The following is a 26,973-nucleotide window of genomic DNA, read 5'->3' on the forward strand; positions in this document are numbered from 1 at the left end:
CATCAATGCGGAGAAGATCTTGTTTACATCAAAACTGAAACCAAGCCGTTCACAAAGAACGCATATTTCGCGCATTTTCTAGAAGGACATCTATCAGCGTTGCACTTACGTCTCGCACAAAAGAGCCGCATGTTTAGAAAGCCATGTAAAATTAATGCAATTTCAACTTTGAAAAAAACATCTCGAGACTTTATGGCGGGTTTTTTTCCCCCATCCCACTGCAACTCACGTTTTTAAACGAAAAATGTACTCTGTGTGATTGGTTTTCCGCCCTTTGTATTAAACTATGCATACATACATGATGCTGTTTTGTTTATAGTTGTTTAAGCAACTTAATTATAATTGGTTTATAAACATTATTTTAAACATTATGCACTTTTTTCACAGTCATGTTATCTTATGCTTTGAATAAATGTGCATTAGTAATATTTTGCTTGATGCGCCCTCTTGTGGCCTCAGGAGAAAAGGCAAAAGCTTTTCTTCACCCTAACTGAAATTATGCATTTTAAATTCGAATATAATTCGAATTTTGATCATATTTAAGTACAAAATTCGAATTTAGTTTTTCAGCAATTTTGACAGCGCTACGTCAAATAGACATCTCCGTGATGAATTTTTGTCCAACTTTTATTATTCGAACACATTTTTTTCATCATGATGAGATCCTCAAATTAACACAACTTTTATGAATTTTTGAAGCCTAAATACAATACCAGAGGTAAAAAGCTAAATGTAGGCTATAAATGATCTACACCACCGTCACATGACTTCAACGTAACACCATTAAGCTTAAAACAACTCTTTTAGTCTTTATTTAAAAACATTTCCCAAGTGAGGCTGTAAAAGTCGACTAGTGAGAAGATGAGTTTGGCATGAGACATTTATGTCCCTGACAACCTCTTTAGTCTCATTTAGCCACTTGTTAGCAACCGCCTTTTTCAAGAAATGGTAACAAAAAAAAAGGTACAAAAATCACAAGGGGGACTGATGTATTTTATGTCGTAGAACATGAAAATATCTTGAGCTTCAAAATATCCACTGATTTCAGGACGATGGAACTGCTAACTCGATGGAAGGTTTCAGGTTTCCAAATCAATATCAGTAGTTTGGTATAATCTTAGATAAGGAGCAGTTGATTCATACATGCATTTGTTTCGTATTTTAAAAATGTTTTGACCTTTTAATTCGCAATATGGAAGAAGAGATCTTTCACTACTTCCATTTTACTGTGATGTTAACATGAATGTATGCGATATTTAAGCCCTTTTTTTGTTTTGACAGAGCTGAACAAGAACCGAACGAAGCTCTTTGAGCCGCCCAACATCCGCTCATCATTCCTAGAAGGGGGCGCCAGCGGTCGACTGCCACGCCAGTTCCACACAGACATTGTCAGTGTGAGTGGGCGCTGGTGAGCCCATGCCAGTGCATCAACGGACAGCCTGAAACTGCACAAATTCCCATTCCCAACTCCAACCTGATATACAGTACTGGACCAAAACCCGGACCTTCTGAATCTGTGCCAAATAAACAAAGTCCATGGATCAGAGGTTAAGGGTCAAAGAACTGTTGAATATTATATGCAATATGGTACTCGTGTTACAATGAAGGAAATGTAATGAAGGATCATTGGAGCTCCTGCACTGTGCTTGTATATGGAGCAGGCAGATTTTATTTATATGCTCATCTTAGGTTTCAACATACTAATTCTTTGCACTTTAAAAAAATGCTAAATAATTTGTCCATGGGCAGATTTGCCTGACTAGACGTGCATGGATTTTATCTAAAGGATATCAAGCCAAAGTGTTCTGCACAAAATATCCATAAGGGAAGCTTATCTCACCCCACAGTGAAATCACCAGCCTGTTGTTATTACTTATGGATCTTAGTCAGAGTAGACGGCATATTACATTTGACACAAATGAAATGGAGTGTACGTCTATCCCTCACAGGCTTGTTTTCATTCAGGTCAAATTAAAACAGTCTATCCTAGGTTCCACGGTACATTTTCTATCTATTATTTCTAAACTTGGAAATGGTTTACTGTTAAATGGAAAATGAAAATTCGTTTAGTGTATGGCTTTAGTTCTTCTGTGGTACTCAAAAGAAGATATTTAGAATGTTTCAGCTGTTTTCGACCATCCAATGAAAGTCATTTAAGTACATTAGTGCCCGCCCACTTTTTCACCAGAGTTAGTTCTGGAAGTATTTTGCTTCAAACTTTTATTTGAAGCAAAAAATATGGGGAAATCAGTCAAAAAGACACAAGACTGTACTTAACAGCTTTTGTGAGGAAAAGAACTACAATCCCACGAAGCATCAAATTAAAATTGATAGTGAAATTTAAAACTATCCATTTAAAGTTTTTGATTATATCTACAGAAACAATATATTTTATGTTTATTGAACTGATTACATCCTTTGCAGTGGAATTTTTTGTATCAGATTCATGCAGCTTTTCGCCATAAAAATATAATTATTCTAAAAATGAGTTGAAATAATGTGAACAGATGGCTTCAACAAAATGTATATTATCGATTAACCTCAAAGCTCACAACAGTTCTGTCTTTAAAGGTTTATAAGTTATAGTTAAAAATCAGTTTCCCTATGGAGAAAATGAATGGAGTTTTTACTTCTGGAACCCAACTGTTGCACTCTATGGAGTCCAAAACAACATTAGACCCCACTGGCTTTCATTATATCGACAAAATATCGTTGGTGTTCTGCAGAATAAAGAAAGTCATGCAGAATGATCTTTTTAGGATGAACTGTCCGTTTAACTGTTAGTTTAAGAGCTTACACTGTTGAAAAAAACAGCATATGCTGGTTAGGTATGTTTTGCTAACCAGCATATGCTGGTTTTTTCAACAGGGTAGCGTCGGCCTGTCAGTAGTAGCTTTCTCAATAGTGCCTCAGTTTAGCCACTGACAGAAGTGCAAATTACACCAGCTCTGTTTCAACCACCTTCCTGAATGCCACAGACCACAAATCTTCACAGACCTCACTCCCCAAACCGAGCTTTTTGTAAAACCTTGGAATTCTTCTCAGACCCGTTCATGGCTTTTCTCCTGCACGCGACCAAAGTCTGTGCTGCTTTCTTGAGCTCTAGACTTCCTAGACCCTCTAAAGCGGTTTGTTTACTTCTCTCTTCTCCATCTTCTCTCACCATCCTTACGTTATCCCAACGACGCTCGTCGTATTCTTCAGATATGTCCAAAGCAATTCTTTTTTCAATTCTGACTATATCTAAAGCTGTGAATGTTGGCAGATGTACACCGAAGGATTGAAACCACCAAGTGCCTTTTGTCTTGCACTGACAACTTTTCCAAAGTAATCAAAGACTATCGATCTCTCAAAGGTACAAATGTTTTACTAGGAAGTACCACTTACAAAGTAATCTTGCAGTGCATTGCTTTATCTTTACATGTACGGTATATATTTAGTATTTTCATTTAGCTCTTGAGTATGTTGAATTTGTACCTCACATGATAGAGGTACTATTTGAGTTTGTATTGTGTGTATTGTCTTATGAGTGTTTATAGACTTTTTAGCAGTTTGCTTTGATAATTTACAGACAGTAGCAATCAGTCAATCAATTTGTGTAATGGTTTGTATTGTTTGTTTTTTTAAATCAAATTGAGCTGACAAATGAGTGAAACAATAGCTCTTGGTGTTGCCTAAAAATATTAATAGTAGTAATAAAAATGCAACAGACTATGCAAAGGATCACTTTGCCATTTTAGGTTTAAATGTTTACGTTTAAGCACATACTGTATGCTTTTATTGGTTGCCTCTTGTTTTTTAAAGCGAATTAATTTTATATACTTTGTTTTCAGTAAATGGCTTGATATATCTTAGATTAGTGCCTTTTATATGTATCAAATGCCTCTTTAGTGAGAGACCAATTGTAATTCATTTGTAGAATTGTTTTGTTCTCTCCCTGAGAGGGAAAAATAAGTGACAAACGACGTCTTAATATTCTGACATGGTCTTCACATGACCAGCACATTTTTGAGTATTTTTGGCCAAAGTCAAATGCATACATCATGTGCACAACTGTACAAAGCAGTGAAGTAAAAACGGGATATTAAAGCATGCACATTAATCAGTATTGTTCTTCCAAATGTATGTTAATTGGCCAGTGCCTTGGGAATGACTTTTAAAATCTGTGAGCGTGGCGCAGATTTTGTAATATACTCCATTGTAATGTTCTATGGCGATGAATTTGTATAATTGCCATAAATGTGGTATCGCTGAATGTTCTTTATAAGTTGAAGGTGTTATGAAAGAATAAAGCGTATGCAAACCTTTTCCATCTTATGTACTGTATTCCACTACTGCTATGTTTGTACAATGACATTTAAAGGTTATAGTTCACCCAAAAATGAAAATTCTGTCATCATTTACTCACCATTAAATTGTTCCAAACCTGTGTGAGTTTCTTTCGTCTGTTGTGCACAAAAGAAGATATTTCGAAGAATGTTCAAAAAGTTGCTGGTAGCTACTGACTTCCATAGTAATGGAAAAAATATTATGGAGGTCAATGGCTACCGTCAGCTGTTTATAGGTACCAACATCTTTTGTGCTCAACAGAAGAAAGAAACTCATACAGGTTTAGAAAGACATGAGGGTAAATTATTCAATATTTTTTTTTATTTTTGGGCATGACATTTGGTTGCTTTGTGTATTTAAAATTGCATACTTGTTATATAATGATTAATTTCATTCATTAGTGACATAGTGAAAGACATAGGGAAAGACTAGTGTAAAATGTGCTTTGAGATGAACCGCACCCAATCAGAGCTTATGAGGCTCTGACTGATTACAGTAGTGATCTCAGTGAAATCCTGTGCTGAAACACACACACACACATGGACTTTTGGGAAATGGATGTTCTTTTTATCTGTTTTATGTCATAAGCAGATATGAATCTGTAAGGAACAGAATAAAGAAGTATAGTCTAAAAAAAACTGGGTGTAACTATTTTGCTCGATTGTGTTTTTTCTGGATTATCTCTGAACGTTCTGTAAGCCAGGCCTGGACTGGAGATGGAACAGGACAGCTTGTGGCTGGAACAAGAGGGGGAAAAAATTTAATTTTCCTCCGGCAAGCGTTTGAATCTCGCCACATTGTCTGGATTGTGGATACAATGTGAAGAGAGTGTCCAAGGGTTATTGGGAGGATGAAATGTGTTTATTTCACCACAACAAAACTAAATAACACCAGAATGAACTTTGCAACGTCCAGACATCTTTTCATAAACAGATACAAACATGAATGAAAGGGAGTTATTTATTAATTTAGCTGGACCAAAAGAGCTTTATCCATTTTTTTCTAGTGCCGATGGACAGACCACATTGTGTCAATGTATATTATTTTGAGAAGCTGAGAAGACTGCCTTCATTTGAAAGGCCATCTTATGCACCACTTTTGAATTTTTACATTTGTTATTTTCAGGTGATTTTATCTATTATTCATGATTATTAATTCACATTATGTTTATTACATATGCTCATTATAAATAGGAGTAAGAAGTGTTACACCAGTACGATTTTTGGTCTTGGATCAGTTTTTGGGTTTCACATAAAAATTGAGAATAATCGAATTTTTATTCTTGTTGTGTTATTTTTACAACATCATAAATTCTCTATATTTCTGTATGTTTTAATGAGTTCTGTGTTTTATGCCTTTTTCAATGTAAATGCATTACTGTAGTTTGTTCTCCAACAGGGGGCGCCAAGGCATGAATTTGATTTTGCATTATTAATTATCTGCATCAGCCAATAAGTTTTACTTTTTGGTCAGTTAGTGTCGGAACTTATTCTGATGGCTTTATTTCATTTATATTTCCTTTCTGTCACATGAAATTAGCATGTACCACAACTGAGGTGAGGCCCTTAAGCCCATTATTGAGGTAAATAATGGATTACCTCAGAGCATACGTAATATTTTCATTATATTATAGCCTATATTGAACATATATATGAACATGATATACCTGGATCTCATTCATCATCTTTTCACATGCCGGGGTGTTTTGCCTCTGTTTTGCATTCTGCTCATGCGCCTTATTTACATTCAGAAGCCTTAGTGCATCCCTTAGTTACCAGCATAACAATCATTTAAGCTTTAAACATCAATAGAGAACCGGACTAAAACATTTCACCTCGTCTGACACTGACCTTCATGAGTTGACTGAAGACAGGTCGTATGAGGTGATCTGATCTGTTTATGGGATGTACAATCACTGTGAAATATTTCCCATTATGTAACGGACCCCAAACCACTGTCTCTCAGACACACGCAAAGCTGCACAAAACAGAAAAAAAGAGAAAATCCTACTGTAGATTATGGAAAATCAACACCAATAAGCTGTATTTTTGTCTTTCTTTTTTTGAGCATTAAATCCTTGTCCTGATTAATTTTGCCACAAACAACGCAGACTTTAAATGTCAGTAAAATAAGTTATAATCAACTGTGCTTTACTCCCGGTGGCAATACAAACAAATCATTTAAAGCTTTGTGAAGGTAATTTTCTGTTAGGAAAATTTAAAATCTACCATGAAAGGTACAGTATGTCATTCAAGTGGTTTCAGTCATATGGAAGACCGGGCTACAGTAAAGGTTTCCAATGTGACAACTTACCCCACTAAGTGTTATTTTAGTATTATAGGTGTCTGAAATAAAATAAATGTTAACTGGAGAAAACAAAACGTATACTTATAATAAGTAATGAATGCTTTTTTAGTTTTAGCTAACTATACCAGCCCTGTACCAAATGAAATAAATGTTGACAAAATATATCAATAAATATAAAAGATTCTGCTCTATTTCTACTCAAATAAGCAAATTAGTGACACTGATCATATGAAATCTCAAGCACAAAATATTCAAAACAAAATTCTCAAATCATGCTGGAGAACTTGATTAATATGTCAAATCCATGTCAGCTTGAGGGAATCCCAAACTATAAGAAATACTAAGCAATTATGATTACATGAGCAATGCACTTAAAGAGAAGGCTCTAAAGTACAGCATGTTGTGTTTTTGTTTGGAATTATGAATGACTGGGTCAGCTTGGATACATTACACCCCATGATTAAAATATGAATCACAAACCCATGGCATATGTCAGCATGTTTTGAGAGTGTGGCCTCCATCACTGTAAGTGCTAGCATGCTTCAGCGAAAGCCCTCAGCCCATTTACTGCTGTGTAATTTTACGGCAGGAAAGAGTAGGTCAGAAATGCATGTGTGTCCTCTATCTACGGCAGCACAACCCCTCACTGCAGCACAGATTACCATTACAGCTCTGCTACATAATCTCTCCCCTTCATCATAGTCAGCGTGAGTATGTGGGTATACGCACACCTCATTTCAACCGCTCTGATCACGAATACATTGCTGTAATACATCCGGGCTGTTTTGTTACTGTATCTGGCTCTGCCACTCCATGTGGTTGTTTCTTTCTTCTGCATAATAAAGTCTTGCCATCTGCCATCTTCCCCTTACATTTGGCAGTAGATGAAGATACAGCATTGTGAATACACTACAAGATATTTAGCCTTACCATGTGACCAGAAGAAAAACATTTGAATATAGGGCTGATAAGAATGATTATAGATCTTGTAATGTGATATTAGTTCAAATAATATTCAACATTAGTTCAAACTAATCATGCGCTATGGTCAAAAGTTTTTTTCCCAGTTAACCAGAAACATTGTCACAACTTTGGCACCTTCTGGAAGTTATGAACAAATGTTCTTACAGTAATGTTAATAGCATGTTCGTTCTGAGTTAGCTGGTCTTTAATAATGTTCTCATAGCACAGAAATGTTATTTATATCATTGGTTATGGAACATTTTATTTTTTATTTAACATTTTATTTTTTTTATGTTACTGTTTGTTTCGAAACGTACTGAGAACGTTCAAAAGTAAAAAAAAATGTAAGAAACTATAAAATGAAATTTTCCCTTCAGATTTAAAAAAAAAAAAACGGGGCAAAATGTTCAGAGAACATTCAGAAATAACGTTTTCATAACTTAATGGGAACATTAGTGAAACAATCTTAGACTATATTTTTGTTAGCTGGGTTGAGGTCATAATGTGCAAGAAGCTGCATGAAAAAAAAATTGTTTATTAATTGAAAACCTGCCCCGTAATCATAATTTGTGTGAAAATAAATACAATTTGTTGGTGTTTTACTGCTACTGCTGTTCATTTCAGCTGGAAACTGCAGTGATCTGCATGAATAGGTACATTTTTGGAGTTTTGCCATAATATAGGTAGAGGCACATTTTTCCAATGAGCCTGCGTTGCAACATCAGCACTTCTAGAACACAGAGAGCCGATAAAATGTTTTTCTGACTAATGAAATGTATTGCTGAAAATAAAATGTATCATTTTTTTGCGGCGCAACCTTTAATTTTGAGAATGGACAAACAGAGGCTGAGATATTCATAGAGGGATGCTTAGAGGGGGATGGGTTTGTAGGGCTGCTGGAGGATGCTGGGGGAGGAGGATCCTATTAATGGTTAGCAGGGTGGGGGTACTGGATTATCTGCCCTCTCAGCGGTTGATGACAACTCTACTATATCTCCAGCTGCTTTACATCACCACACACTGCTCCTGCTTCAGCTGGCACTAGAAATGCAAGTTAAGATGTGTTTTCTTCTCTGTTTGATCTAAATGAAAAGCATCTATAGGTGTGACTATTCAACCATGTGACTTTGCTTCATCCCGGCATGATATTGCACAGTCTATTGAACTACTTAACCATGTGCATAATTTGTTTCACACTTTATGAGCACAGTTAGAAATTTTAACACTTAAAAGCATTCCTTAACCTCATGCTTTTAGGATAAAATGCTCATATCTTTAATGTTGCCACTACAAGGTTAACTCCAAGGACAAACTGCAAGATTGATAATACTGTTCCTTTAGGTTAAATAGAAATGAACAGAAAATAAAATAGAGGTGCATAATTCCTGAGCCACAAGAATCATTGAGTTAATTTGAATTGCTGTTGAATTACTGCCGAACGCTCCCAGTCTTCCATTGGTTAAACAAATAAACCGATCCCAGACTTATGCCATTGGTTGAGCCAGTGTTTTTCAGGTTGCTCAAACAGACAGAAATGTTCTGAAAGCACCTTGTTACACTTTTCAGATGAATCAACCTACAATTTGCTGATAGTTTCCTCTGCATAGTGAATTGAGATTACAGATTTAAGATTTAGCTAATCTGATAAAAGTTCAAAACGCATGCAATTTTTTAAGATGTATTAGTGGAACATTTTTGCTATGGAGGTCTCAGTTGTTTTTACACATACATGACTTAGCTATACAGTACACTGTAAACTTGAAGGCAAATATTTGAAAAGATTCACGACATGGATTTTTTAAGAATTATTTTAATATGTTAAAAAAATTATTGAAACTATTCATTTTTAAGGAGGTGGCTCCTTTAAGAATTGTCAGTAAACGGCTACTGTTATGAGTGGTTAACGTAGCTAAAATGTATCAATGCCCCCTCATTCAATGTGTTTTGAAAACATTATAAAAGTGACGTGTAGCCAAGAATGGTGTCCGATACTCGGAATTTGTGCTCTGCATTTAACCCATCCAAGTGCACACACACACACACACAGCAGTGAGTAGTGAACACACACACACCCGGAGCAGTGGGCAGCCATTTTTGCTGCTGTTGCAGTTGGGCTTTCGGTGTCTTGCTTAAGGGCCTCACCTCAGTCGTGGTATTGAAGGTGGAAGAGGCTGCTGGACATTCACTCCACCCACCTACAATCCCTGCCGGTACCAAGACTTGAACCCGCTACCTTTGGCTTACAAATCCGACTCTAACCATTAGGCCATGACTGCCCCATATTATTCATATAAACATTCTTCAGTGTAGCTGATGCTACTGTACACTATCTGGAGTCAAATGCTCCAAACAAACATATAATCATTTAACGCGATCCGGGATGCCATTAAAAATAATTGGAAGAGAACTGAACTGAGCTGGACGACGACATCACTGAATCAACTGACTTTCACTGATAATTGACTTTTTTCTATTGTCCTCTTGCATTATCAGCACACGTTTTTCCTGTTTCACACTGTAAAGCTGCTTTGACACAATCTGTATTGTATAAAGCGCTACATAAATAAAGGTGACTTGACCTGTCTTGACATGCACCTTCATTTTACTATAATACAACCATAAATGTGATACATTTTTGTTATTCAGAGAGTAGCATATGAGAGAGAGATCCAGCAGTTTATTTTCTCCTTTACTAGATTCAAACTTATTTGGTCGACAAAGTGTACCAGAATACCCACGGGACAATAAGAAAGCAGACGCACTGTAATCTTGTTACATAACAAAACATTTAATTCACTTTTCATTCAGCGTTAATCCGTTCTGTGTTCACCATGTGCCCAGGAGCATAATACATAATACAGCATAACACTTGTAGCTTTCCACTGTGTTCATAAGATAACACTTTAGATAATACTTTCAGTATTAGATTCCAGCTTGAGATTATGTTACATACATGGCTTGGAGCATCAGGGGTGAGTGGATGATGACAGAGTTTTCATTTTTGGGGTGAAATATCCCTTTAATGTATAACACAATGTTCTGGGTGAGCAAGCTCTATTGACAGCATCTGTGAAATGTTGCCAATTACTGCAGAAACAATTACCACATCTCTCAATTTGGAGAAACACATGCCTAATGGGAAGCTAATGGGAGGGGAAGCCATGGCCTAATGGTTAGAGAGTCGGACTCGTAACCCAAAGGTTGTGGGTTTGAATCTCGTACCGGCAGGGATTGTAGGTGGGGGGAGTGAATGTACAGCGTTCTCTCCCACCTTCAGCCCCACAACTGAGGTGCCCTTGAGCAAGGCACCGAACCCCCAACTGCTCCCCGGGCACCGCAGCATAAATGGCTGCCCACTGCTCCGGGTGTGTGTTCACTGCTGTGCGTGTTCACTGCTGTGTGTGTACACTTTGGATGGGTTAAATGCAGAGCACTAATTCCAAGTATGGGTCACCATACTTGGCCACATGTCAGGTCACTTTCACTTTCACTAATGCAGTAAGGATTAGTGCTATTCACCCCAAGACCAAATAGCTTTGTTTCAAGCAGAGAAGAAAAAGTGAGAAATATGAGGAAAATTAATTAATTGATTTAAATTTATTTAAATATTTAGTATCACGTGTTAAGCATTCAAATTGACAGTCCTAAGAAAGGTGTAGAGTAAATTTTGTTAATCAGCACCATCTTGCAGCACCTGCAAGATATAAACTTTTCAAGTGTACATCTCACAAATTCAGATTTTTTTTTTTTTGAGAGATATGAACTTGTGAACATCTGAGAATAAAAGAACTGCAAGTTATAAACTCACAATTCAACTTAAAAATGTGTTCAGGGTGGTGGATTTCCTGTTGTCAGCATGCTTTGCATACTGTCTGCATACTGACTGGAGAAGGAGAACAGATGTTGAAATTAAGTGTTATTTTATGTGTGTTTTAGTAAAGGGAAAGACAGCCCTTTTAATGCTATGGTTGACATTTTTTCTGTTATGTTGACGTTTTTGTGATTACCACTGTGCTGAAGAGTAGTACTCGTGGATAGGTTGTAGATCGCTATATGAAGAAAAACTCACTACATAGACTATAAAATTAATAATTCCATTAATTCTAGTTAGATATTGCATGTGCGTTGAATTTATGTTAAGTAAGTAACGTTTAGCATGGGTTATGTTAGCTGTTAATATGAACTAAAATAGATAAGATTAATTGGCTCTGGATCCAACACTGAGTTATGAAATGTGTTGGAACAAGTTTTTGAGTAATCAACTTAAAAATGTGTTTATGCTACAAATTATTCAGCCGAGTTCTTTTTTCTTTTCACTTTAACTACTTTATAGAACTGTTGTATAAAAGCAATATTACACTCATAATCATGCTATTGTACTGAATATCAGATGTGAAGTCCATCAGTGCCATCAAAATTATACAAAATAGCAGCATGTTAATAATGGCTTAGTAGTATTTCACAGTACTTACAACAAGTATAGTGGCGCTGTGATATAAAGTGTGTGACCGAATTAAGATGAATATGGAGTGTAATTACAGGAGAACACGTCACTGCTCTTTGCCCTTGACTGTGCGTGTCGCAGGAGAGATCAGCTCTGATGGAGCGGCCGTGACGATGTGCTGACGTGGCTCTCATCAGCAGCACACTGTGGAAACCCGTGGGAGACAGAGAGAGCACGGAGTGAAGATCTGTCCAGCGGCACTGCAGTCACTCTCACTAGCGGAATAGCGTTCATTTAGAGGCTCAATGATGGAGGTTCCACGCGTGGGACACAGTGTCAGCAGCCCCACGAGCCCGTGCGAGGACATGATGAAGAATCTCAGTCTGGACGCCATCCAGCTTTGCGAGAGAGAAGGTAAGAAGTGTTACTTTTGCTAAATTATCAATTTGTCCTCAGACAGGTGAACTGGAGTGGAGGAGCAGTGCCATTGCGTTTGAGATTTGAAAACGGGGAAATATTTAAACGCATGCAAAATTCAAAAGGCAAATGCATTTAAGGCGCATGCTTTTAAAGATCCTGATGCATACTATAGGCTGAGGTTGCTCGGCTATTCTCGCATTTAGCTGGAGCTGGTTTGGTGTCATTGGAAGACACCAAAGACAGAGCTTTCACTTGGAAATATATTTTTAATGAACGCAGAAGCAATCACGCAACTCACGTGCTGAATAGCAGTTTTGTCTTTTTGAAAAACGTGCATTTACGGCGCGTGCATGAAAGTGCATGCTATAGATTTGCGCGTGAGGTTGCTTAGTTGTTTTTTCTTTAAAAAGCATTGAATTTGAGCTTTCTAGACAAGGAAGGATTATTATAATTCATGCACCACCATAAGACTCACGTCCTGTGCTTCGTAGTAAAACGACGTTTTCATGAACTAAATCACATAATTCCGTATCGATTAAATGCTTTTAAGTCGCATGCATGCACACTTAGGTGCAATCTATTATTTTCCTTTGGGTCACAGAAAGAGGCGCATGCTCTCCGAGCATTAATATTCCATGCACTTGAATGCTTGTTTCAATATGATGCTCGCGTAACGTTCAGCACCATGGACACGGTCATTGCGCGCACACCATACTGAAACAATACCGGATTGCAGGTGCATGCATCTGAGGCTCTACGACCAGTGAGCACTTCACTCTCTAATGAAAGCAAAATGTTAAGTCGAGCCACACTCTGAATATGCTGATTCATCTGGGTGACACTATATTGCCCATTGTCTTATGCGCGTACTCTGTATCTACTAAATTCATGATTAATGGTTATGTACAGGATTTACATGGGTGTATCCCAGTGCGTGCGTTTCTAGGCATACTTCCATTGTCTTATGCGCGTACTAAGTATCTACTAAATTCATGATTAATGGTTATGTACAGGATTTACATGGGTGTATCCCAGTGCGTGCGTTTCTAGGCATACTTAGTCATTGATTTTCCAGAGAAAGCTCTCATGCCTCGTGCTGCTCTGGAACAGAGGAGCATACTATTAAAATACAAAGCATTTCATATTAAAGAACAGAAACATATTGCCTACCATGTTTTTCCTTCTGTATCATAATGGCAGAATATGCATCACTTCATAAGTATTTGATTTTTGGCCAAGCCAATTAATTGTCTGATATCCAGACATTTTGACATTTTTTGCATACATTAAGTTGATAACTATAACTGACAGATGTGTGTCAGTTTCACAGTCTAGTTTTTCGGTTTCAAATGCAGTTTAGTACATTTTTAGTAAACATTTTACATCAAATGTAAATGACAAAAAAAAAATGTTATGTACATATTTGCAATGTTGACACCCTGCTCTAGTAAACTGTATCAACTTTGCCATTGAAAACCCTAAGTCAACCACTAATAATCAGTACTAATGTAATTACCAAGAGGTGAGGCAAATCAGAATATGAAGACTTGTTTATCATCAGTATATCAGAGCTAAAGCAAAGAACATGCTTTGCGTGAGCGGAACGAAATTTCCTTAGAGCTCTGATTTGTATTCTATACCAGTACTGTGCAGAGGAACTCAAAGTCCCTTCAGCCATGCTGTCACAAGACAGAGAGAGAGAGACAAAAAAAAGAGAGAACATTCTTATTGACACGGTCCGTGCAGTGTAGCATTGGCGCTGTCACAGTCCTTTGAGTGATATAATGGGTGTAGACACACAACTCTATTGATTTAGATTCTATTGTTTTAATGTTCTTATATGGACAGTGACAGATAAAGACAAGCTTTTTAAATGTGCTGTAAATACGTTGTATATTCATATTGCTTTTTAACAGAATATATATTATTTGGATGCATCTGTTTGCACTAGACATGTTAAACACACGGAGAGAATCACAAAATCTGATTGGTTGATGGATCTTGGCTAATAATTTGCACAGATTTGGGCCAAGAAGGAACAGGACGAAGATATGATGAAAATGAATGAGTCACAATGGGTACGTTCTGTTCTGACCCATCTGTCCTCTGAGTTTTATACATCTCAGTGTGCCATATCAACACTCCGACTCACCTCCCCTCTCCATTTGTGTTGGCATAATGATGGACATCTGTGCCAGAGTTCAGAAGAATTGTTAACCAGTTTTATAAAGTTATGAAGTGAACTTATTCCAAAAAATGTTTAATCATTTAATTGGAAAAGATTATCAAGGATCCAAGGATTAAGGCTCACAGTTTCATAGCTATATCCGCAATAGACACTGGGAACCACAGTAAGGAAATGATTCCCATTATTATTCAGATCAGTGGTCAACAGATGTGGGTTTTTTTAGTGGCTGATTATTAAACTATTACTCACAATACTAAATATATGGTTACAGCCTTGCAAAGTGCCAATGTATTTATTGTTACTAACCCTAAGCCAAATCCAAACCATAAAGCATTGTTATTTCAGCCATTATCAGAGTAAGTTTGGAATTATACTTATCATTTGAATAGTTTTTTTTTTACTCAGTTTCAACGTAGTTTTAATCACACATTATCACTGAAATAATAATATAATAATAAAAGTAATAACCAATGACATTTCTCTATCAGCATATTTTATGGCAGTTATATATATATATATATATATATATATATATATATGGGTATAAATGAGGATTTAATGTTACAGGGTTGAATATCAGCAAAAATAATGTCATTAAATAGCAAATGTTATTTACAACAGCAAGAAAAGTCAGTTAAAATGCGGCCCAATGTTCCATATATAATATATCTGTATTGTTTTCTGTATTGACTTTTCATAGTTGTTTTACCTGTATTTTGATTTCCTTCTTACATTTACAGTACTTTTTTTGGTTTGTGCCATTAAAAAAAAAAGACAGACAGTGAAAGAATACCATTTAAATCTCATTAAAAGCTAAATTTAGATAAAATGTTGTCTATTTAACCAAAAAATATATATATGTTAATTAATCAATATGTAAATTTGCCAATAATCTGATTTAAAACAAACATGTCTTATTTTAATATTTATTTTGCATTGCACATAAATAAATGGGAATCTATCAAATGATGTAAATAAGGCCAGTGTCCTGTTAATTTAATCACTGAGACACAAATAGCATCATTTCCAGAGAATGAGAAAGGCACAGGTGTTCATTTTAGTGTTGGAACAAGTTAATTGTCTTCTAGTAAATGCTTGGCGCTAATATGGTAAGTACTTCCTTTACTAAGATTCATGAGGAATGAGTCCATATTTCCATTATATAATCACTGTGAAACTGCAGATGCACTCAAAGCAAGTGTTTGCTTCTGAAGCACAGAATACTCTACGGACAGGCATCCATTTGTGAAAGATAAAAAATGGACGAGCTGCCCCTGTGCTGTGGGACTCCTCGATAAGCATGCATTAAAGAGGGTGTTTCTTCCCCCTCGGGGCAGGCCTCAGATGGGGAGTCCTTTGTGTGAGGGCCTACAGTCAGCCTGACAGTGCTAACTCACTTCCCCTGTCTGAATATACAGCTTTGGCCAGCTGTGTATGGGGGGACTGGCTCCAAAACAGGGGCCACCATCTGCCAAGCCCGCCTTCTAGTGAAAGAAACGATTTTTAACATGGCCATCAATTTGCTAATTGTGTCCACTGTGCACATATAGCACAGCAAAATGACAACAAAACAGACATGGATTGGATAAATAATGGAGCTGATTCATGATTAGTAGCCTATTCTCAGTTGAACATGCTTCTAGAGACAGTCATGCTGCTTGAATAAGTGAGATTTGGGGCAAAGAGTGTTAGCTGAGTGTAAACTCTTTTGGGTTAAATCTAAATATACGTTTTCTATGTCATAACTAAACAGTTAATTAAAGAGGTATAGCAATCTGAATGGATGTTAAAAATCCATGAACTGGCTTCACAAGTGCAACTTAAAAACAGAAAACACTTTCTTCAAAGGGATAGTTTACATAAAAATGTAAATTCTGTCATTATGTATTCACCCTGATGGTGTTCTAATGACATATGACCTTGTTTACTTTTCATACCACAAAAGAAAAAAAAAATGTAAATTTAATTTTTCACCAAACCTCTCTTAGAACACTTGGAAAATATAGCAGAGGTCATATGGGATCATACATTTACATTTTTATTTCTTTTTTTGTTAATGCTTGCTCAGAATTGAACAAGCTTCAGAATTGAAGCTGGTTACTATTTTACGGAAGCCTGTTTCTGCCACTGAATAAAAAAGGTAATTGTTACTTTTTATCTCACAATTCTGACTTTTTTTCTTAAAATTCGGACTTTTTTCTTGCAATTATGACTTTTTTTCTTAGAATTGCACGATATAGATTCAGAATTGTGAGTTATAAAATCAGAATTGCATGATAGAAACTCGAAATTGCAAGTTATAAAGTCAGAATTGTGAGATATAAACTATCGTAAGACAATAGTCTTTTTTTCCTCAGAATTGAACTTCATAACTCGCAATTGCGAGTAAAGAAGTCAGAATTGTGAGGGAAAAAAAGTCAGAATTGCGAGATATAAACTCGCAATTGTGAGAAAAAAACTCAGAATTGAGAGTTTATATCTTGCAATTCTGACTATATAACTCGCAATTACAAGTTTATATCACACATTTCTGAGAAAAATTTTATTTCCTTTATATCTTTATATTCCACAGTTCTGACTGCTTTTCTTGCAGTTGTGAGTTTATATCTCATAATTCTGAGAAAAAAATGGAATTGTGAGATTTAAAGGGGTCATATGATGCTGCTAAAAAGAACATTATTTTGTGTATTTGGTGTAATGAAATGTGTTTATGCGGTTTAAAGTTAAAAAAAACACATTATTTTCCACATACTGTACATTATTGTTTCTCCTCTATGCCCCGCCTTTTTGAAACGCGTCGATTTTTATGAACATTTGGGCGGCGTTATGCAAATCTTCCCACATAGTGAGGTAGATATGTCGGGGCGTGTTAGAACGAGCCGTTTTAGGTAGGTGTGGCTGACTCTTAACTTTTATAAAGAATATCTCTTTGGATTTGAGACTTTAGTCTTTGCAACTTTACAGATCTTCTTTATGCACCAAGAGCTTGTAACACTCCAAAGAGAAAGGAAAAATTGAAATCGCATCATATGACCCCTTTATATTTGCAATTGAAAAAAAAGTCAGAATTGTGAGATAAAAAGTCACAAGTACCTTTTTTTTTTTTTTTTTACTTGGTGGAAATGGGCTTCCATACAATTCACTGCTATTATATTGACTTTTTTGTCACCTTTTGTGGTCTGAAAAAGAAAAATAATAAGGCATTGTTGGAACAACACCAGGGTTAATAAATAATGCTGCAATTTCTTTTTAGGTGGATTATCCTTTTAAACCGTAGCTGTAAACATGGTTTGCGACTTGCTATTGCTATTCAGAAGCAAGTGGTATCAGTGGGAGGGGCATTCTAGCATTTGATTGGACAAAAATTTGGAGTGCAAGATGAGTCATCAATATTTTTGGTCTGTTTCCTGGAAGACAAAGACTCAAAATTTTGAGTATAAAGACCTCTAAATGTGTTTTCAAAAATATAAAGACGGCTACATACAAACATGTTTAAAAACCGTTTGAGAAAAAAAAAGTTTCCAAAATTAATAATTGATTTTTTTTTTTTTGTCATTGCATTAAACCAAATCAGAAGACCAAAAGTCACAAAACTCCCAATTATGATGTTTAAACTTCTAATAAAAGCTCCAAAAAAAAAAAAAAAAAAAAGCTTCAAAAAAAGATAATAAACACCATGCCCTTCAGCTCCAAATTTGTATGTTTTTCCATCACCTCAAGCACAAACATCACACCAAAAGTAACACCATGCCAGGCTTGCTTTTCTCAGATCACATCTCTCTCGGTGGTGTTATATCACTGGTGTCACAGTTTCACACAGTGTATGTGTGTGTGTACTTTTCACAACTTATCAGCCTAAAAAACCAGAGTGTTAAGACAGTTACATGCCACATTGCTGCTCTATTAAGAGATTCAGTCATGTGATTATTCACTCTCGCTCTACATGGTCCTTAGACAAGCTCACCGTTCACTCATGGATAAAGACTGAACATTAACTCTCCTCATTTGTAGACTCTCATCTGAGATGAGGTTTGCATAATTCTTGCCAATTTGTGTGTTGTTTGCATGTTTTGTTGAAATTCGCCTAACTCAGGACTGGTTTTGCTTCAGGAGCCAGATTTTACATTAGACATCAAGCGGTGAAACAAAACAGAACCAACATTGTTTATCGTACAAAACTAACATATCTGCCTAACAATATCTAACATAATAACATGACTTAGACTGAAAAAAACAGACAATTGTGTAAATGTATAAACAACAAGAGGAGTGTGATTTAGCAGACTAACACATGGAATAAACACTGGCCAAACATTGTATAAGTATTCCTGTACCTCAAACAATAGAACATGGCGCCAGCAATGCCAAAGTCATGAGTTTGATTTCCAGTAAATCCATGAACTGATGAAAAAAAGAATGCATACTTTGAATGTAATGTAAGTTGCTTTGGATAAAAGCATCTGCCAAATACATAAATGCATCCTCAATGTCTAAAAATTAGCCATATTCATGATGACAGATTGGATTAATGATGATGGATTTGCTCCAGAATAAGGCTGAGTTTGACTAGTCAATAACAAAAGATGATGGGAGTGTTTTCTTCTTGCTTTCAAAAGCTGACAAATCATTTTTTTTCTTCTATTTTTTAACTATACACAAATCCTGATTGCATGGCTATATGTATTTTATTATTTGCATATTGCGTGGTTTTTCCCTGCCGTCTCTGACCCATTTTCATTCACATGATGACTCTGATGACTGATGATCTCTAAAAAGTAAATGACAGAATTTTCATTTTTGGGTGAACTGTCCCTTTAACAATCAGTGCAGTATACTGTCATAAAGAAAGTTGGTTTAGCAAATTGCAAGGATTACAACGAATGCCCCATGGGGTCTAGACTGTTTAATATGATTATGTTATTATAAAAAACAAACCGTGGGGGTTAGTGAAATAAACTAGGTCAGTCAATACAGCTTATTCAGGAGTTGGCAAAAGGAAAAGAGTTTAGGTCACTTCATATTTAAATACAAAGTTAGATGAGATAACGCAGATTGCTTTTTGCAACCTAAAAAAAACAAACAAACAAAAACAGTTAAGCACAATGCTATTATAAAAAGTATGATATATCACTCTACAGAAACAGACACCAGGTTTAACCTTGAACAAAGATACATTTAGAGTGAAAGGGACCATTCAGAAAGGTTTTATGTTTCCCAATGCTAACCGAATGTCTGACCAACAAAAACCAAAATAAACCTGTGAAGATGATGTTCGTATGGAGGAGACTTGTGTCAGTGCTTGCGTGACATTGATCACGGGGAGAATATCTCATTTCATGACTCATTCATGTATTTCTAACTACATCAGCATTTTACAGCATGTACATACTGTACATACATTCATTGTGTTCCTGTGGCTCAGTCGTAGAACATTGCATTAGCGTGCAAAAGGTTGTGGGTTCAATTCCCAGAGAACACACATACTGGTAAAAAATGTATCGCCTGAATGCACTGTAAGTCACTTTGGATAAAAGCATCTGCTAAATGCTTAAGTAAATTACATACAGTAAATTACAACACTTGTTCGCAAAAACACATTTCTACATTTTTCATACCATGCAAAAATACAAATAGTGAATAAATCATTAATTCGCTATATAAAAAAAAAAAGATAAGAGGACTGTGAACCACTGCATATAGATATTTATGGAAACTTGTTTCCACCATGGAATAAAAACATAAAAAAAGTAATTGAGACTTTTATCTCACAATTCTGACTTTTTTCCCACAATAGTTTATATCTCACATTTCTGAGAAAAAGTCAGAATTGTGAGATAAACAGTTATCTTTTATATTAGTTATATTATCTTTTTTATATTGTTATTCTGTGGTGGAAATAAGCTTCCATATATATGTGTTCTAAAAAGACTGTATAAAAAAAGTATTGTGTGTGCATGTAATTTATGTCTCTGCCATTTAGCAGATAACATATTTCACCCACAACAGGTCTTTCAGCAGAGTTTAGAGAGCTTTGATTTAGACAGGTCGTGTTCTGAGATTCTGAAGTGGTGTCAGGTTGATGAGACGGGCCTGCTGTGAGGACCATATGCTCTTGCAGTGCTATCACTGCCATGAGCTCTTCCTGTATGCTCTCTGGACCTCATAGTGGGCGACGCAGTAGATCAAACTGGGGCTGCTTAAACAGCAAATATCTCAGTGTTTGTAAATAACATAGACCTGTTTCTGTCAAGTTGACTGTACTTTCTAGGTTTTACCTGTTCAAGAGAATTATTCACACCTAAAATTCCCTTAAACCAATATATACTGTAACTCAAATTAAAAACAAATTAATCTGTAGTCAAGAGTGTAATATTCTAAATGTAAAAAAATGGTTTATTTAATAAGTCAATACATACAAATTAGAGGTCGATCAACTTGCATTTTCCTGATACAATGAAATGTGTTTGAAGAGAGGCAATAAAAATATTGTGGAGATACTAGCGAGACTTATAGGAGTAATAAAACAAATGACTTTCCAGGAAATCCTTTATATGGACAAAGACATGTAGTTGTCGCTGTAGCTGAATAAAATGCAGAAAGAAATGTTTTGTATGATGATACATGATGAGAATCAGCACACGATTACAACAGTATATGATTTATCTGTGTTTTCTTTAAGCCATCTCAGGTATTTTCATATGGATAATGTAGATTTATTTTTCAGTGCTAATCATCATAGCCTTTATTACTGTATAGAATACTATAAAATAGAAATTTTGGTGTGAATTGCATGATTCTCCTAGAAGGAGTATGCATTAATTCACAGTCTGATTTTTCCAAAAATCCACATTCAAACCAAAATAGCCGACTTCCTGTTGGTCGTAGCTAATGACTGTAAATTAGAAAGTTGTCCGGCTTGATGAGAACAATATATATTGGGGAAGTCGTGGCCTAATGGTTAGAGAGTCGGACTCGTAACCCAAAGGTTGCGGGTTCAAGTCTCGTACCATGCCCTTGAGCAAGGCACCGAACCCCCAACTGCTCCCTGGGCGCCGCAGCATAAATGGCTGCCCACTGCTCCGGGTGTGTGTTCACGGTGTGTGTGTTCACTGCTGTGTGTGTGCACTTTGGATGGGTAAATGCAGAGCACTAATTCCTAGTATGGGTCACCATACTTGGCCACATGTCACTTCACTTTATATACCGAGTTTGGTGACTGTTGGAAAATCTAACCCCTCCCCCCACTTTTGTCAAAAGGTGGTGCTATAGAGCACCTGCTCCATGCCCATTTATGAGCTTTTGCCAGTGTCTTTCTCTCATTAATGCTGATGTGTGTGTCGAGTTTCATGAAATTCTAAGCATGTTAAGTGCCTTAAAAACACCTGAAAAAAATATTCAAGTTTGACACGTTGCTATGGTATATGGTAACAGTATTTAAGATATCAAGAATCCCTTTGCAGTTTTACATCTGTCGTGCTTTGACATTATTCTGATGAAGTTTGAAGAAAATCAAGTACAACTAAGGCTGATTTCAAAGCATTTTGAAAATGATACGTTTCCTGCTGCCAGTTGGTGGCGCTATAACTTTGTCTCCTAATAGTCACATCTATGTGATCAACCTCATACGACAAACAAACTGCTGAAGTTTGATCGAAATTAGACAATGTGTGCAAAAGTTATTAGACACTTCCTGTTTCTCATTTCTCACCATAATTTCATCGACCTGCCATGGGCAAACCATTCAAGATATCAAAAATCCCTTGGCAATTTTGCATCCCCAATGTATTAGAAAATAGGAATATCACAAATTCCACAGTGTGCGCTTTTCACAAAACCCTGAATAGCCGACTTCCTGTTGGGTGTAGTGCTGACTGTCAGTACAAATGTTGTTTGGCCTGATGATGTCTATATGTGTATATGTGTATATATGTAAATGCCACATTTCAGCTTTAAGTCAAATCAAAGTGGTTACCTAATTTCAGTGCACTTCAGTGAAGAAGCTGAAAGTGAAGAGCTGAAAACAAATTCAATTGATGGAAACAAATATTTCTTACAAAATAGCACTAAAAACATTTTTACAATCTATTTGTTATGGCATATTGGCAAAGCATTAGTCCAAGATCTAATATTGTTCAATAAACGTGACGTTCCCATAAATATCCTGAAACACTGACCGATGGCATTACATCAGAGTACCATCAGAAAACCTCACAGCAGAGACACAAGCATATCCTACAAGAGTTATTTATGATTCAGTGGCTTCATCAAACATCAAAACAGCTCTGTGAAAACGGATGTGTCCACACATTTACCGCTTGGCATCATCCTGATGATGCTTTAGCTTTGGTCTAAAGGCACAGAAGAAATCAGGCCTTCTAACAGAATGATCCATTTCCTCTGAGACAGTACAGTGGTAATAATCTTCAAGAGTGTTTCAAGCTGTGCATCATTAAGCATTTTGCTTAATTACCGTTGCTTAAGATCCTTTGATTTTTGACAGCTTTGAGAAAATGTGAATTCATGCATTAAACTCAAGGGAAGACAGGCTGCATTTGATGCTGTCTGTACGTTTTCTGATTGCCTGAGGTCAGAATGTCCTACTGTGTCTCAAGTGTCCAACTGAGCCCCTCAAATAGTTATAAGAATAATAACAAAACCTGCAAGGTCAAACAAAGTAATAAAAATCATGAAATAAAGTTGTAGTTGACATGAAGATTGGCAATTTAAAACAGATTGGAACTTGTAGGTGGTTGCCAGTGTATTGCTTTCCTGTTGCTAAGTGATTTTAATGTGTTTTAGCATGTTGCCTTGCAGTTCTTAAGTGGTCTTGGTCAGTAAAACAGTTCAATGATGACAACTCTATGAACATTTTAGCATGGTGATGGATATGACAGTGTTAATGTATTTGGTCTTGGCGGAACAGATCTGCTACGCTGCTGCTGATTTGCTGCTGCTGTTGGTTATTGCTGTAGCTGTAGATTATTGCTGCTGCTGCAAGCAAGTACAGGAACTTTCTACTGCCAATGCATATGGCGATACGTTGCCGTGAGTATTTAAAACATACTGCTGCTGCACAAATAGCATATAAAATAACCCCGTAGCAGATCTATACAGGTGGAGCTGGGGAAGGTGGAGGGTTTCAGAGATCTCTGAAAGCGCACTGCAGGGATCTCAAGTGAATGCTAGCCAGCCATATAAATGCAAGGCAGTAAGCTCATTGGCTGCATATGCAGCATGAACCAATCAGCTTGTGCCAAGTCGTTTAACTCTCTGAATATCATCAGTTACGTTAACAACCCGTCGCCTGCGCCATCTAGAGTTTCATGACTGAACTATATATTTATATTGCGAAATATTATTACAATTTAAAAGATCTATTTTCAATCTTAATATATATTTAAATGTTTTTTTTTCCTCAGATGGCAAAGCTGAATTTTCAGCATCATTACTCCAGTCTTCAGTGTAACATGATCCTTCAGAAATCATTTCTTAATATTATCAATGTTGAAAGGAAACCATGAGAAATTTTTCTCAGGATTCTTTGATTAATACAAAATTCAAAAGAATAGAAATGCCTTGTAACCTTACAAATGTATTTACCGGCCTTTACAAACAATTAAATCTAATATTTTCTTGCTAGCAATTTTAGGGGAAAGATGTGAAACAACGTTTTTTCTTTAAATATAGCTAAGAACCTCATTAAGACTGCTGAGCTGTGGACGAGAAAAGTCTGAGCAATTAAAAATTCCTCTTGGTTCTTGTTTATAGTTCAGAGGTTTGCGTTTTAGCATTTTTCATTTGCACTGCAATGTCTTCCACTGCACAATTAGCACTTTTATTTTTCCATCTCTGTTTTTCGTGTCAGCACCCATGTCAACACTTCCTTGACCAAAATGAACAATGTGTCATTGAATTTGCACTGTAAGACAGCTCTGAGGATCCCATCTCTGCAGCATCACTCCCCTCGGATTCAACACATTAAAGAATGAAATGCTGGTCTATTTATAGTCTTGGGACCAAGGACTGATGAAACTTTAATGCGCTGCCTCAGACACAAGTGTGGTCCAGTAATACCCGCACCCTGGAGACATTAAACTCCATCATCCTTGCATCTTAAGCGGGAATTCAAGGAGGAGAGTTTATATAAACATGGACAGCCACTGGGCTGTGAGGAAGAGCTCTGTGTGTGATTTATTAGAGTGAAGTAGTGGCCATAGCTTTAAGGCATCACCTATGAGGCCACAGCATTTCATAAACCATGGGATATTATGGTAAATTCCCAGTGTCAGTGCTTGGTATTCATGACTACACAGATAGATGGCCAGGTTCAGTCAGTGTGTTGTGTTATCATGTAGGCATCCAGTCATCATAGATTTTGTTTTGCATGTTTTATAATACACCCATCCGGCTTTCCTCTAGCAACAACCAGCACCACATATATCGCCCAAATGACAAAGGATTTAAATGTTAATCCATATGCATTTATTTGAGGATGATAGTGATGCCGTTTAACTTTGGCTTTGGATTTCATCCACAAGTGTTTCATGAAAGGCTCTGTTCCTGCATCATGTTTCCCGTTTATTATTCATTAGGATGAATGCAACAAAGCAGTCCCTCTCTTTCCTCATGCTCCAGAGCGGTGGAGGGCTGAGGGACGTTTTTAGCTCAATGAGGGTGTTGTGGGGCTCATGGAGTGGCCAACCAGAGAATGTTGAGGATGAAGATGCCCATTGTCTGCGGTCTCATGCGTTCTCTCTGTCTGTTGTTGTCTGGTCATGTGAGGATGCCAGCGGATGTCATCATTGTGAGGCCTTATTTTGTGAGGGGAAGAATCCCTATATCTATACACAGTATGGACAAAAGTATTGGAACACCTGACTATTACACCAAATAGGGACTTTAAAGACATTGCATTCTAAATACATAGACATTAATATGGTGTATTAATATGGTGTTGATCCCCCCTTTACAGCTATAACAGCCTCTACTCTTCTGGGAAGGCTTTCCACAAGAATTTGGAGTGTTTCTGTGGGAATTTGTGCCCATTCATCCAGTAGAGCATTTGTGAGGTCAGGCACTGATGTTGGACGAGAAGTCTGTCTCACAATCTCCATTCCAGTTTATTTCAAAGGTGTATGATGGGGTTGAGGGCAGGGCTTTGTGTGGGCCAATCAAGTTCTTCCACACCAAACTTTTCCAACTATGTCTTAATGGGCCTCGCTTTGTGCACTGGGGCACAGTCATGATGGAATAGAAATGATGGAGCAGTTTGGGGGCCTTCCCTAAACTGTTCCCGCATTAACTAATGTTAACTAAAGGAAGTTTATTGTAAAGCATTACCTCAGTTTGAGACAACAGGGCTTCGCAGATGATTTCATAATTAAGTGTCTCTGTCAATTCGCACACATCGAGGAACGCAGAAATGTGCGCAGCTGCAAATGATAAAGTTTGTTGTGGCGAATAGGATCAAGCATAACGTTTATATGTTTCTTTCCCTCAAAGGACACATCTATTTAGCGAATCTAACACTACCTATGGTAATATGATGCTTCAAAACGCTTGGCTCAGAAGTTTCCGATCAATAAATCCATCACCCGCAGGTGGTCTGGCTTCATTTGTAAGTTACACGGTTCGGATTCAGTGCTAAGACTTAGACTTAGACTCAATATATACTTTATAAAGAATTGATCACGGGTGAGTTTCCCGGACAATGACGTAACTCACTGATTAACCACCATAGTATGATGCATTGTTGTGGAAACTAACTAGCCAGTCACGACTGTTTCCCGAACACGGTCTTATCTCCGTCGTTTGAACCACATTAGTTCAACAATTTAGAGCCGTTGCTAATGACATCACACGCATGTGGTGGAGTAATAACTTCTGCTAATTAATTGATTCGAGATCTCTGAGATGCTGCTGTATTGAACATGGCACCTGATGACCAATTTACTATGTTTTGTTCCCTGTCATTTTGCTTTATTTGATGTTTGATTCATCGCGGGTTTCCTCTTACGTCATACTCCATGCTTAGTATCTGCAAATCATTCGACATTGTCCTATCAATCACCTCTCCTTACTCTGTGTATGTGGTAAGTGAACTTTCATGTACTGTGATGTAACAGTCTACCGCTAGCAAGCGGCTAACCATGTCCCTTTAGTTGCTCCGTAGAACGCGTTATTTGTTTTCCGTGCCTTTCTGCATATGGATTCACGCTTCGGGCACACACCCTAACCCCGCCCCCCAATGTCATCGTCCATCACGATGTTTCACTGTAGACATCGTCCGATGCCAATTTGGTAGACATCGCCCAACCCTAAT

At 36.9% G+C, this 26,973-nt stretch overlaps 2 protein-coding genes across 2 annotated transcripts in view; both read left to right on the top strand.

Annotated features, from left to right (window-relative positions):
- The window catches only part of LOC107695510 (protein bicaudal C homolog 1-B-like), a 104,492-nt gene extending 101,875 nt beyond the window's left edge, over positions 1 to 2,617 (top strand). Inside the window, exon 23 of the mRNA XM_016495452.1 lies at positions 1,282 to 2,617. Within this exon, the coding sequence (XP_016350938.1) occupies positions 1,282 to 1,412 (131 nt within the window). The 3' untranslated portion in view covers positions 1,413 to 2,617. The remainder of the gene's footprint in view (positions 1 to 1,281) is intronic.
- Positions 2,618 to 12,191: 9,574 nt separating this feature from the next.
- The window catches only part of phyhiplb (phytanoyl-CoA 2-hydroxylase interacting protein-like b), a 30,986-nt gene continuing 16,204 nt past the window's right edge, over positions 12,192 to 26,973 (top strand). The window contains exon 1 of the mRNA XM_016495492.1: positions 12,192 to 12,457. Within this exon, the coding sequence (XP_016350978.1) occupies positions 12,349 to 12,457 (109 nt within the window). The 5' untranslated portion in view covers positions 12,192 to 12,348. The remainder of the gene's footprint in view (positions 12,458 to 26,973) is intronic.

Source organism: Sinocyclocheilus anshuiensis, unplaced genomic scaffold (assembly GCF_001515605.1).
Source record: "Sinocyclocheilus anshuiensis isolate Anshui unplaced genomic scaffold, SAMN03320099.WGS_v1.1 scaffold466, whole genome shotgun sequence".
Classification (NCBI taxonomy): domain Eukaryota; kingdom Metazoa; phylum Chordata; class Actinopteri; order Cypriniformes; family Cyprinidae; genus Sinocyclocheilus; species Sinocyclocheilus anshuiensis.